The 13,946-nt window shown below is 40.5% G+C and overlaps 1 protein-coding gene and 1 long non-coding RNA gene across 4 annotated transcripts in view; one reads left to right on the top strand and one right to left on the bottom strand.

Moving 5' to 3' along the window:
• Window positions 1–244: 244 nt before the first annotated feature.
• Window positions 245–13,946, bottom strand: part of LOC109485908 (uncharacterized threonine-rich GPI-anchored glycoprotein PJ4664.02-like) — a 38,872-nt gene continuing 25,170 nt past the window's right edge. Inside the window, exons 52-70 of one of the 2 annotated variants that reach the window (XM_019789593.1) lie at window positions 13,391–13,503; window positions 12,685–12,898; window positions 12,356–12,496; window positions 11,664–12,140; window positions 9,640–9,702; window positions 8,091–8,171; window positions 7,219–7,287; window positions 6,901–6,978; window positions 6,472–6,540; window positions 5,507–5,986; window positions 5,084–5,197; window positions 4,732–4,854; window positions 4,326–4,438; window positions 3,790–3,985; window positions 3,302–3,442; window positions 2,781–3,096; window positions 2,163–2,442; window positions 1,124–2,035; window positions 245–292 (exon numbers count right to left, since the gene is read on the bottom strand). In XM_019789593.1, the coding sequence (XP_019645152.1) occupies window positions 1,799–2,035; window positions 2,163–2,442; window positions 2,781–3,096; window positions 3,302–3,442; window positions 3,790–3,985; window positions 4,326–4,438; window positions 4,732–4,854; window positions 5,084–5,197; window positions 5,507–5,986; window positions 6,472–6,540; window positions 6,901–6,978; window positions 7,219–7,287; window positions 8,091–8,171; window positions 9,640–9,702; window positions 11,664–12,140; window positions 12,356–12,496; window positions 12,685–12,898; window positions 13,391–13,503 (3,305 nt within the window). In that variant the 3' untranslated portion in view covers window positions 245–292; window positions 1,124–1,798. Of the gene's footprint in view, window positions 293–1,123; window positions 2,036–2,162; window positions 2,443–2,780; window positions 3,097–3,301; window positions 3,443–3,789; window positions 3,986–4,325; window positions 4,439–4,731; window positions 4,855–5,083; window positions 5,198–5,506; window positions 5,987–6,471; window positions 6,541–6,900; window positions 6,979–7,218; window positions 7,288–8,090; window positions 8,172–9,639; window positions 9,703–10,187; window positions 10,949–11,663; window positions 12,141–12,355; window positions 12,497–12,684; window positions 12,899–13,390; window positions 13,504–13,946 lie in introns of those variants that run through there. The other variant, XM_019789594.1, reaches the window with a different exon arrangement.
• LOC109485909 lies at window positions 1,981–2,879 on the top strand. 2 transcript variants are annotated; one of them, XR_002141159.1, is made up of 4 exons: window positions 1,981–2,077; window positions 2,205–2,330; window positions 2,667–2,708; window positions 2,795–2,879. It is a non-coding gene; the product is annotated as an uncharacterized LOC109485909 (long non-coding RNA). The 2 variants fall into 2 exon arrangements; XR_002141160.1 differs by having other exon boundaries at window positions 1,995–2,077; window positions 2,289–2,372.

Genomic DNA, 13,946 nt, shown 5'->3' with positions numbered 1-13,946 from the left:
TGATTGAAGAATATTCTATTTAGTATTACTGCATTGTCTTTCGTATTGAATTGTTATGGTTGGAGCAAACGATCAAAAGGCATACATAATGTCGGCTGCACACTTGTGTAGATAATTGGATGCAATGTACAAAACAGGGCTTTGGCTATGTATCTTCCATTAGTGTGTAAAGTCCGATACAGAAACCGTGTTTATGAGTAAACAAGGAAAGTAGCATTCCTACCTGTTTGTGATACAGGTGTTACTAAAGGTGTTACACTCACTGGAACAGAACCAGTGGTTGACACATCATCTATGTTATTGGGCGGAGGCATACATTTTTGGTTAGGGTGTTATGTAAAATAATGAACAAATGTGCACAATGAGCAAATGAAAGAATATACACTTTCTAAAGATTAATGGATTGAAATTAAAATGGCTATCATTTGGCTCTAAAGACAAATGTCCGAGAATACCATACAAAGCGTTGTACAAAATGACCTCTAGGGTCATGGAATCCGTAATGCCGAGTAAGGTGAAGTTTCAGTTACTTGTTTTAGACGCCATGCTATGGTTAAGGACACAATGTCATATTCAGGCCACAATGTTGTGTTCTTTGGAAAGGCACTTCACAACTATTTTTTTTACTCTGCTCAGTAAAATCAAGTACCTAACTTCGTGTCAAGACGTCCTCTTGCTTGGAAGGGAAGAAGAAAGTGCCGTATTTAAGGAAAGTCGCACCTCGAGCAAAATAAAGAACGCACCGCACTTGTGGAAAAGAGTAGGGGTCCAACCCGAGGTAAAAGATCAAACCTTACTATACAGTCTGGTCTTCACAGCTTCGTTCCGAGACGTCCCCTCTGGTGAGACGTAAAGCCGGAGGTTCCGTATTTTAGGAAAGCCACACCTCTAACTCTCTAAAGAACGCACCGCACGTGTGGAAAAGAGTAGGGGTCCTTCCCGGGGTAAACCTAAGAGTCTGGTCTTGCGCAGCGCTAGCTTGTACGTACTGTACAAAAGTGATCTGTCACGCGTTGACAGGGATTGTCGAATAGGCAATACAAACAAGTCCAGCGGATATTTCAACAAAACAAATTTCAGACAGGCATCATTCTATATACTCAAACATTCGATTCACTCTCACCTGTGGTTGCATAAAAACCAGAAGTAGTCATATTCTTTCCTTCCAACGTTGTGCCTGACGTCGCTATATTTATAGTTGTATTTGTGATGGGGAGGATGGGTGATGTGACCTCGATTGCTGTGTTTTGGACAGTAGTACTTGATGTTGTGAAGTTGACGGTAGTGTTGTCTGAAGTAAGCGTCCATGTTGTAGCGTTTGCTGTGGTGTTTACCACCATGACAGTAGGGCTTGATGCTGTTAGGTTAGCTGTAGTATTGGCTATTGTAAGCTTTAGCGTTGTGGCGTTTTCAGTTTTGTTTACTACAGTAGGACTTAGTGTTGTGAGATTTGCTTTAGTATTGGCTATAGTAAGCCTTGGTATTGTAAGGTTCGCTGTAGTATTAGCCATGGTAAGCCTTAGTGTTGTGACATTTGCCGTTGTGTTTACCGCAGTAGAACTTGGTGTTGTGAGGTTTGCTGTAGTATTGGCCATGGTAAGCCTTGGTGTTGTGATGTTTGAAGTTATGTTTACTATAGTCGGACTTGGTGTTGTGAGGTTCGCGGTAGTATTGGCCATGGTAAGCCTTGGTGTTGTGATGTTTGCTGTTGTGTTTGCCGCAGTAGTATTTGGTGTTGTGAGGTTGCTGTAGTATTGGCCATGGTAAGCCTTGGTGTTGTGATGTTTAGCCGTTGTGTTTACCGCAGTAGGACGTGGTGTCGTGAGGTTTGCTGTTGTATTGGCAATGGTAAAACTTGGTGTTGTGAGGTTTCTGTAGTGTTGGCCATGGTAAGCCTTAGTGTTGTGAGGTAAGCCATTGTGTTTACCGCAGTATGACGTGGTGTTGTGACGTTTACCGTTGTGTTTACCGCAGTAGGACGTGGTGTTGTGAGGTTTGCTGTAGTATTAGCCATGGTAAACCTTGGTGTTGTGAGGTTTGCTGTAGTATTGGCCATGGTAAGCCTTGGTGTTGTGAGGTTTGCCGTTGTCGTTTACCGCAGTAGGACGTGGTGTTGTGAGGTTTGCCGTAGTATTAGCCATGGTAAGCCTTAGTGTTGTGAGGTTTGCCGTTGTGTTTACCGCAGTAGGAGGTGGTGTCGTGAGGTTTGCTGTAGTATTAGCCATGGTAAGCCTTAGTGTTGTGAGGTTTGCCGTTGTGTTTACCGCAGTAGGACTTGGTGTTGTGAGGTTTGCTGTAGTATTAGCCATGGTAAGCCTTGGTGTTGTGAGGTTTGCTGTAGTATTAGCCATGGTAAGCCTTGGTGTTGTGAGGTTTGCTGTAGTATTAGCCATGGTAAGCCTTAGTGTTGTGAGGTTTGCCGTTGGGTTTACCGCAGTCGGACTTGGTGTTGTGAGGTTTGCTGTAGTATTGGCCATGGCATGACGTGGTGTTGTGACGTTTACCGTTGTGTTTACCGCAGTAGGACGTGGTGTCGTGAGGTTTGCTGTAGTATTAGCCATGGTAAGCCTTAGTGTTGTGAGGTTTGCCGTTGTGTTTACCGCAGAAGGACTTGGTGTTGTGAGGTTTGCTGTAGTATTAGCCATGGTAAGCCTTAGTGTTGCGAGGTTTGCCGTTGTGTTTACCGCAGTAGGACTTGGTGTTGTGAGGTCTGCTGTAGTATTAGCTATGGTAAGACCTTAGTGTTGTGGAGGTTTGCTGTAGTATTGGCCATGGTAAACCTTGGTGTTGTGAGGTTTGCTGTAGTATTGGCCATGGTAAGCCTTGGTGTTGTGAGGTTTGCCGTTGTGTTTACCGCAGTAGGACTTGGTGTTGTGAGGTTTGCTGTAGTATTGGCCATGGTGAGACTTGGTGATGTGAGGTATGCTGTAGTGTTAGCCATGGTAAGCCTTGGTGTTGTGAGGTTTGCTGTAATATTGGCCATTGTAAGCTTTGATGTTCTGATGTTTGCCGTTGTGTTTACTACTGGACTTGGTGTTGTAAGGTTAACCGTTGTATTTTCCATAGTAGGCTTTGGAGACGGAGACGTTAGGTTTGCTAGGGAGGTAAATATTGGTTGGTTAGAAATGGGTTTTTAACAACGATGATGTATATAGTATATTATTGCCTAAACGTTTTGTAATAATTTTGATACATAGAAATTTGCTTTAATTTGGTAACAATGTAAGAAGGATATTAATAGTGCATATTTTTCTTGTTTAGGAATTAGCCAATTATTAACTTCAAAAGGAATAATGCTCACCGCCACAGACCCTGCCGGGACGTGACAAGTTTTGATCTAAGAAGCCTGTCGGACAGGAACACGTGTAGCTGCCAGGGGTGTTCACACACTCACTGTGCTGGAAACAGTCGTTACGGCTGTCATTACTGCATTCGTCATAATCTGTAGAAATAGAGGAAATGAGGAGGGGAAACAATGAGAGACTGAAGAAACGCCTTTCCAAGAGATCGTTTATCTCCTGTTCCTTGTGGCCAGATAAGTCTAATGTATCGGTAGGATTTCCATGAGGAAGCTCACAAACTTGAACACAAAGTTTTATGCTACTTGATTCTCTACTGCTACTGTGTATGCTAAGCATGCATGGCCGCTATTGCGGATCTACGACTAACACGATCTAGAACCTTGTATTCATTGCTTTATTCGTACCTGCAGATATGAAATAAACGTTTATTTTCACTTCACTAGAATTACTCATAAATCAACGGTCAGCACAACTTGAAGTCACCAACCTTGAACTGTAACGTTCGTGAAGAGATTTGTAGTGCCGACTGCAGCCTGCAGCAGGGAGTTCACCTGAGCCACGGTGGTGGCGTTCTCCCTGGTCTCCAGAGTGTGACCGCCGTATAAACTGCCACTGCGGAAGGTTATGTCGGAGATGGAAAGGAAGGCGGTTCTAAGTCCCACTAACAGATACAGATGGATTGTCTGTACAGAAGGAAACACGTTGGTTAGTTGTTTATGTATTTGTGATGTGATTTTAATATAATGATTCACCATCTCCTAAGACTAGCTCACAAGAAATTCCTTTAGCGCACTTTGTCTGGGGCAATTACAAATAGATTGGCGTTGTCATCGAAATGTTGTTAATAAATAGAATAAAGTGTATGTTTTGAGGCACATCCCACAATACAATAATCTTCAGCGAAGATGCATGAACCTATTGAACGATTATGATGATGCATACGTGAATAGTAGGTCTAAGTAAAGTATAGCATGCCATGCTATCGTTTGCATTGGTAAGGCGGAGATCTGAATATGTTGTTACCTCTACTTGATAGGTCCGTGCGTACGTGACGTAGATAGTAGATGACGTGTCAGCCAATTTCGCCACGTAGTTCAAGGAAGCGTACAAAAACTCCACCCTGAATCGGTCGCTCGCTGAAAGTGTGATGATTCATTTTTAGCAAGATTGTTTGACATTCACAAACAGGGGTAGGATGACAAAGTCGGATGTACTGTTACAAAAGCCTTAGTTTGATCGTCCGTTTTTTCCAGCAAATGACATGTGGCACACCTATATACCTGCAACTTCCACTGTTAACTGTCCAGCACTGTGTGGAGAAACTATGAAATATACCATTGATTTATTTCCAACATATTACTCGCCTAGCAAGGAAGTTCGTATACAATTTCATGAATGCCGAAATACCGTCAACAACATTATTTCGTACCAACACATGCTCCGTTGTCCTTATGGAATCCAGCTTTGCACACGCAAGAGAAACTTCCCACCGAATTCACACAGTTGGCGTTTTCATCACTTGTGCAGACTGATCCTTTGCATTCATTTACATCTTTAAAGTCACAAACATAAAATAGGATTAAAAGTAAGGTAACAGATTGAAGGAAAATACGAATATGTGAAAAAATTAAATAGGTTGGAAATATTTGGAAGTATTTGTATTTCTGTACGATCCTGAAAACACAATCCGCGTACTTACGAAAGTGCCCGAAACAATTTGAATACTAATGGCCTCGGGTAAATGTCATGAAAAATGTAGTCAATTAAGATATCTCACTCACCAGTGCACGAAGTACCATCACCACTGTAGCCCGACTTGCACACACACTGAAAGCTGCTTCCTTGGTTTACACACACTGCGTTTGTATCACAAGTTTCAGTGCAACTTCCTATGGCTAGCAAAACACGGAAAATAAATCAAGTCAGACCTTAGGCATAACAAATTAGATACGGAGGCGTCTATTTGTTACAGTTCAAACTAAGGTGTAATGCAATTTCATCGATATTATAACTATCCACTCCCTAATGATATGACTGTCTTGAATCCCGAAGGTGAGGTCTTGGTAAGTCAAATGAAATCAAAATTATGCCATATATCTTGTATGTGCTCTAGATTGGTTTATACTCATCATCTTATACACATCACTTTGAGTACGTTCCGCATATATTTGAGATGCATTACACAATATGCAAATTTTACTCACTAAAACTGCAATCCTTAGGTCCTGCTTGTCCTTGTTCACTCCCTAGCTGTAGGCATGTATCGCCATTCGTTCCGAACTGAACATTAGCATTGGCGGAAGTCATGTTCAAGCAGAGGTGTGAATACAAGGTGCAGTTGCTGTCCATAACAACGTTTGATGCTTTAAGGTTTGACAACGATAATGATGTCTTTTGTGTTGCAAAGGTCTTTATTAAAGCAAGGTCGTATTCTGAAATGGTTGTGTCAAAAGTAGACGATTTCACGGTAGCATCTTCTAGGTTGCCATTGTTGGTAAAGAGGATAACAGCACTAAGAGTTTCTACGGTAATATCGTCACTGTCGATGTCTCCTGATGTTTTCTGTAGAGTAACGCTGACGTCCACTGTGGCAGGGTAGGCCTGGGAATACTGACTCTGGCTGACCTTGACCACCTTTAGATCCGTGGCGGTGAATACAGCCATAGTTGGGCCAGCTGTGGTACCTTCAAACAGCACAAACAGCACAAAAAGCACGATTATTGTTATGGCCTCTCTGGCAGTTGTCCTTGCCATTAGGGCTTGAGATGCTCTACTTGCTGTATACTGTACAGCAACTATACATGCTGTTTTTTCTTTGGGGCCATGTTAACTTTGTAAACTTCCAGATGCACAATATTGCTTGCATATCAGCTATTGTAGACCGGCATCCTTGGCCCTGGCCCTTTGCTCTTTGCTTTTTTACATGTCAATTACCCTTAAGAATAACAATTCTGGACGACAAAAATGTGTCTGATATTACTAATGTACATATACCTGCATTAATTAATAATATTGCTTTTGCATCGATTGACATAGGAATTTCAACGGATACTCTTTTAACTTAAGTGATATTTTTCTTCACTATTAGTTGAGGACGACTGCTTTTATATAGTTACATTTCTATTTGAACACTGCGTTGTCGCGTGAGGGAAGAAAGTGATATTGTTACCTGTCTGTGCTGCAGGTGTAACTAAAGGTGTTACGCTCACTGGATGAGAAACAGTTGCTGTCACAGCATCTGCGTGGGCGAAGTTGTCATGATGAAGTAAGTAACTAACAGTTTAGAATACAAATATGAAACCTTTAAATCATTTGGGGCATGAAAAGTAACTTTTAAGAATTTGAGACAAAAGCCTTATAATGATGTAAGTGACTTCCAGAACGGTAGTGTTCTGCGGTATTTTTGATGCTATTAAGGTGAAAATGATGGGCGCATTAACACATAAGGCTGAATTATATTGACGCGTTGTATCTAGACACCAAGTAAAAAAATCAAATAGATAATCATTACCTTTGGTTTGAAATTGGAAATTACTGCCTAGTCAAGAAAAAAAGATATTGAAATACTAAATGTCTACAACGGAAAAAGATTTATTACCAGGTTGGTGAGTGGTCACTGCTGCTGTTAAGTTAGTAGTAATGCTTGCGGTCGTGAAGGCAGGAGTCGTGAGGTTGGCTATAGTTTAAAGAAAAAATGGAGGTTCACTGTTCTGTCATAGATGTTATAGCTTAAACAACGAGAAAGCAGAACTACTAACAGAACTAGCGCATCTAAATTAATATTGTTATTGCCATGTTCATACTTTATCATTAAATGCAAAACTAAAACTGTATGTTGACTGTATATAGGAGGACAAGGCATTGGAGGCGTCAAGAAAATACAAGTATAATGTCATGGAACAATCATTCTACTCACCTGTAAAAACACTGGGCGTAGTGATATTGGCTCTTTCCATCGTTGCACTTGAAGTCGCTAGATTTATGGCTAGGGTTAGTAATTACATGCACCAGTTGTAATACCATGTGATCGCCTGGTATCTTTCAGATAAAACTACAAAATACTCAATATGCGTGCATATTAAGTTGACAGTAAATTGTAATGGTATTAAGAGGGGAAGGATAATTGGTTACATGTAAAGAAAGTCGTTAGCTGAAAAGACAGACGTAAACTAAACACATCACAACATTAGTTCATCAGCTGATTTGTTATTATATCTATAACGTGGTCACTAAAGATCGGAAACATTTTGTAGGAACAGTAATGTCATTCGTCTTTCACATTGGGTAAAAGCTGCGTTAAGTACATGCTGCGTTGAACCAAGGTGAAAGAGCGAGGCTGCATATGACCGAGGTACATGTAGCTTGATTTGAATCGCTTTGCGGTTGGCCGCCCGCCCAACATAAAGCCGGCCCCCGAAAAGCGGGCCTTTGAAGTCGCGGACAGCAGAGTTACACGTTGCACAGCGTTGAATAGACTGCGTAAGTTTTGATACATACCAACAGTGATCCTCAGTCTTTTGTATCAGTGTAGTGGGTTCTTTATCGTTCGCGAGATATGGCTCTCCTAAAAAACGGTACCTTTACGGAACGGCTTTACGTCCAATCCAAGACGACACGAAGCTAGATTCTCATTTTCACACGAGTCAATTAAGGAAATAAGCCTTTCCAGAGGGCACAACATTGTGACATGCGATTCGAACCTACAAGTCAGCAACCTTAAGCACAAGACTACTAAACTGAATATAAATAAGAAAGCAAGTACGTCGTATATGAAACAAGTTCGCTAACCATATTGTTGGGTGGTCCTTTGGGCAGATGTTACGTTCGCAGTGATGTTTCCTTTGGTAACGTCCAGGGTGGTGAGGTTCGCTGTTTAAAAGAAACAAAAGAACAATTTATAAAAAAAGGATTTCATTACAAAAAAAATAATTACTGGCTTACAAACAGAAAAAAAATGCATCCATGAAAATCGATTCCTGTAAATGTTTCACTCCAAAAAAAGTAACGACGACGACAAAAATACATTGTGAGTTAAATCGCACGGAAGGTTTTTTATACTCACCAATAAAAACACTAGATGTAGTAGCCAGAGTTGTTAAGTTTTTCGTGGTTTTTGGAATGGTAAGGTTAGGTGTTGTGGCGTTGGCTGTTGTATTTTCCATGGTAATTTTTAGCGTTGTGATATTAACAGTTGTGTTTAGTACGGTAAGAGTTGGTGTTGTGAGGTTAGCAGTGGTGTTTACCACAATAATACTTGGTGTTGTAAGGTTTGTTGTAGTGTTAACTACACTAATAGGGCTTGGTGTTGTGAGGTTAGCTGTAGCATTTGACATGATAAGCCTTAATGTTGTGATGTTTGCAGTTGTGTTTACTACATTTGGACTAGGTGTTGTCAGGTTAGCTGTAGTAATGGCCATGGTTAGCCTCAGTGTTGTGATATTTGCAGTTGTGTTTAGCACTGTGGAAACTGGTGTTGTGGCGTTGGCTGTAGTATTAGCCATCGTAAGCCTTGGTGTTGTGATGTTTGCAGTTGTATTTACTACATTTGGACTTGGTGTTGTGAGGTTTGCTGTAGTATTGGCCATGGTAAGCCTTAGTGTTGTGACGCTTGACGTTGTGTTTAGTACAGCAGGACTTGGTGTTGTGAGGTTTACTGTCGTATTGGCGATTGTGAGCCTCGGTGTTGTGATGTTTGAAGTTGTGTTTAATAGAGTAGAAACTGGTGTAGTGGTATTTGCTGTAGTGTTGACCATCGCAACCCTTAGTGTTGTGACGTTTGCAGTTGTATTTAGTGCAGTAGGACCTGGTGTTGTGATGTTTGCTGTAGTATTAGCCATCATAAGCCTCAGCGTTGTGATGTTTGCAGTTGTGTTTAGTACAATCGGACCTGGTGTTGTGAGGTTTGCTGTAGTATTGACCATGGTAAGCATTAGAGTTGTAATGTTTGTTGTTGGGTTTACTACAGTAGAACTTGGTGTTGTGAGGTTTGCGGTAGTTGTTAATCTTTCAAAACGTGGTGTTGTAAGGTTAGCCGTAGCGTTTTGCACGGTAGGCCTTGGTGATGTTACGTTTGCTAATGAAAGAAAATATTAGTCTGTTAGGTATTATTACAGTAATGCATCTAAAACAACATATACATATGACTGTATAACAAATTGTCGTCAAAGTACAAATTATACATGTACTAAGAATTTAGTCTGGTTATTTATTGTAAAAAGGCATACAAATTTCATATCAGTAAAAGATCTATAGCAGAGCGGACAATATTAATTTACCCGCATGATATTATTTTGCACAGTCTTGCATGACAAAAATAGATTTATCTAAAGATACTCACTATACTGTTGAGGGGTAACCTGGACAGTTGTCAGGTTAGCTGTAACGTTTGCAATGGTAATGGCTGGTTGTGTCAAAGAAAGAAACAAGGATTAATTACATAGGAATTAGTGAGTAAACCTAGGATAACGGGCATGAAAATACTTTTCTATCTAACAAGTAGTTTTAGATACTCACCAGTAAAAACACTAGACATCAGAGCAGCCGGAGTTGTTAGGTTTTTCGTAGTTTTTGGAATTGTAAGGTTAGGCGTTGTGACATTGACTGGTGCATTTGTCATGGTAAGTTTTAGCGTTGTGATATTAACAGTTGTGTTTAGTACAGTAGGAGTTGGTGTTGTGAGGTTAGCAGTGGTGTTTACCACAATCATACTTGGTGTTGTAAGGTTTGCTGTGGTGTTGGCCATCGTAAGCCTTAGTGTTGTGACGTTTGCAGTGGTGTTGACTACATTTGGATTAGGTGTTGTGAGGTCAGCTGTAGTATTGGCCATGGCAAGCCTTGGTGTTGTGAGGTTTGCTGTTGTGTTTACCGCAGTAGGACTTGGTGTTGTGAGGTTTGCTGTAGTATTAGCCATGGTAAGCCTTGGTGTTGTGAGGTTTGCTGTTGTGTTTACCGCAGTAGGACTTGGTGTTGTGATGTTAGCTGTTAGTATTACCCATGGTAAGCCTTGGTGTTGTGATGTTTCCCGTTGTGTTTACTACAATAGTTGTTGTGACGACGGCTGTAAGTGTTTGCCATCGTGGGCCTTAATGTCGTGATGTTTTCCGTTGTGTTTAGTACAGTAGGACCTGGTGTTGTGAGGTTTGCTGAAGTATTGGCCATGGTAAGCCTTAATGTTGTGATGTTTGCCGTTGTGTTTACTGCAGTCGGACTTGGCGTTGTGAGGTTAGCTGTCGCATTGACTATTGTGAGCCTCGGTGTTGTGATGTTTTTCATTGTGTTGAATGGAGTAGAAATTGGTGTTGTGATGTTTGCTGTAGTGTTGGCCATGGCAAGCCTTAGTGTTGTGAGGTTTGCTGTTGTGTTAAGTACAGTCGGACCTGGTGTTGTGAGACTAGCTGTAGTATTAGCCATTATTAGCCTTGGTGTAGTAATGTTTGCTGTTGTGTTAACTACAAGAGAAACTGGTGTTGTGAGGTTTGCTGTACTATTGGCCATGGTAAGCATTAGTGTTGTAATGTTTGTTGTTGGGTTTACTACAGTAGAACTTGGTGTTGTGAGGTTTGCGGTAGTTGTTAATCTTTCAAAACGTAGTGTTGTAAGGTTAGCCGTGGTGTTTTGCACGGTAGGCCTTGGTGATGTTACGTTTGCTAGTGAGAGAAAATATTAGTCTGTTAGATATCATCATAGTAATGCATGTGTAATAACATATGACTAATTTAATAAATTGTTGTAAAAATACAAATCATATATGAGCATTGAATGTAGTCTGGTTATTCATCGTAAAAAGGTATAAATATATCACTAAAAGGTCAGTAGTAGGGCAGGCAATATTAATCCACCCGCATTATATTATTTTTCAGTCTTGTATCAACTATGTTCCTAACATCAGTGCCAATATTATCAACATTCTGTAAGCAGCATAGCGGCAATGTTTACAACGGTAATGCCTGATTGTGCCAAAGAAATATAACATTTATCATTGATTACATAAGAATACAGCCTTACGGACTATAAGAGGGAAAATGGAAACGAAAATGTCTTTCTATCTATGATTTTGAGATATTAGCCCGCCATTGGCACCTCCCCACAGCTAATGAGAGCTGTCCATTTACTGTGGTTATATCCACATAGTGCGAGACTATCAAAAGTCTGTGGAGCTATTTCATGCTAATGAGGGGAAATATGTGAGGCTATCAGCCCAAACTGTGAGGATATCACCCCAGATATACATAGAAACCTCGCCCCGTCCATGGGGTAACTCTTGCATCTACTTTTGTTATGTAGACATAAACTGAATACATCGTGTCTGATCTGCACGGTATCTCGACATCCAACATATCATACAGCTATTATCATACTCACCGACAGAAACACTAGATGTGGTCATATTCGCCGTCGTGTTTTCAACTCTTGCCTTCGGAGTTGTTAGGTTTATAGTGGTTTGTGGGATGGTTGGGATAGGTGTAGTGATGTTGGCTGTTGTATTTCCAATCATAGTAGGCTTCGGTGTTATATTTTCCAGAGTGGAACTAGGTGTTGTGAGGTTGGCTGTAGTATTTGCCTTGGTAAGCCTTAGTGTTGTGACGCTTGCAGTTGTGTTTAACCCAGTGGGGCGTGGTGTTCTGACATTAGCTGTAGTATTGGTCATGGTGGCCCTCGGTGTTGTAATGTTTGCAGTTGTGTTCACCCCAGGAGGACTTGGTGTTGTGAGGTGGGCTGTAGTGGCGACCAAGGTGACCCTAGGTGTTGTTATGTTTGCAGTTGTGTTAACTACTGTAGGACTTGGTGTTGTGAGGCTGGCAGTCTTTCCGACAGTAGGCCTTGCCGTTGTAAGATTCGCTGAACAAAATAAATTGACCTGGTAAATCTTCACACAAATGGCAAGTATGTAATAGTAATTTTACCAACAATAGACGATATTCTCACGCCGGTGGCCAGTATTTGATAAAAATGTTACCAACAATAGATGAAATGTTTTGTTAGGTGTGAATAATGAACAATTCAAGGAAGTCAATAATTTCTATAACAAATGATAATACGATCCAAAAATTTACCAGTGCAAACTCGACCGGTTCTGTTCAGCTGCTGATCAGTATATCCTGGGTTGCAGGAACACATGAATGAACCGACCGTATTCGTGCAAAATCCATTTGGTGAACAGTCATTGTTCGTCTCGTTTTGGCATTCATCGAAATCTAGAAGAAGACGTAAATGTAAATATATGTTATTTGTGCGTTATTATTTAGATGATTCACATCGATGCACTAGTTTTTGTCAGATAATTATTATTTACAATGTACATCTAACTCTTTTACTGTTTGTAGTTTCTAGTAAAATGGTGATAATATTGTAAGCATAATTTTGCTATGAATCACCACTGTACCTGTGAAAGTTATATTCGGGGAGATCCCCAGATCCGTTCCATTATTTGCCGTCGTTGCGCCCATAAGAGCTGTTTCTAGATCCACTGCCGTGACGTTGGACGTATCTCTTACATCCACGGTATAGTCTGCTACCACACTGCCTGGTCTAAATCCTATAATCGTTACTTTTACAACTGCAAATGACACTATAGTTTGTCGAAATAGAGAAGTGATCTGAAAATAGAAAGAAATCCACAACCGTTTACAGAGTGAACCACAAGAAATAATCCTTCACTAAGACATTGGAATATACCATATTAAGATCAAAATTTTAAGTCGCGATATATATAAATCAAAACTACGATATGCATCGTGAGTTCGTATTTTCAGAGTTGTCAAGAAATTTAGGCTGTACGATAGGATTATATGGATGAAGGTATAAAACTATTTGGTTGGTAAAAGTTTGGCCATGATGTATCTGCATTGTGATGGTTCGTTTTGCAAAGAACTGTGCATAATAATTGTCATTGGAAGAAATTATTTCAGAAGGGGGGGGGGATAAAACTGCACATCTTATATATGTCCGTACATCCGTACCTGTTATGAAAGAGTTTTACATCTGATATTTGATACAGCCATATCACATTTTATTTAGAGCCTGCATACTCATTGACATGACATACTGTAGAGTTATGGCAACCAATCCGTGTGTCTGAGAAACCTTACCGTGACAGTGACAGTAACGACGAGCTGTTTGTACATCGTTGATGCAGGGTTGGTAAGGTCTGCACTGAATGATTGTTTCGTCAGGATCACTGCTGACTTCAGCTTATTAGATGCTAGAAAAAAGCAATATCATAATTGAAAGTGATCTCGAGCCAGTTTAGCTCAATGAAGAGCTAATCTTCCACTGGTCGTGACAGAAATGTACATGACTGATAATTATCTCTATAATCTATATACCAGGGTAGAGATTGCAAAATGGCAGAATACCAATTGAGATCGGAGTTCTGTCGACAGAGATCTGTCGACAGAGATCGCAATCAGAGTAAAGAAAAATCTGCAGACTCTGATCGGGATCTCTATCGGTAGACTATCCTGGCAGAGATCTTGGTCAACAGAGGCTTGCTGGTACTGCCGAATTGAAATCTCCACGCTGATATTTTAATTAAGTACGTAACGTGAAACATTTCAATCACAGTCAAGTTCATTTATTGCAATTCAATAAGTACATCCTTGTAACTATGACTAGCAGGATAGCTGTGACCTGATGTGCAAATAT

This window comes from Branchiostoma belcheri, unplaced genomic scaffold (genome assembly GCF_001625305.1).
Source record: "Branchiostoma belcheri isolate BF01 breed outbred unplaced genomic scaffold, Haploidv18h27 scaffold79, whole genome shotgun sequence".
NCBI lineage: Eukaryota > Metazoa > Chordata > Leptocardii > Amphioxiformes > Branchiostomatidae > Branchiostoma > Branchiostoma belcheri.
The sequence above is the reverse complement of the archived record's forward strand: the minus strand, read 5'-3'. Positions and strand labels throughout refer to the sequence as shown.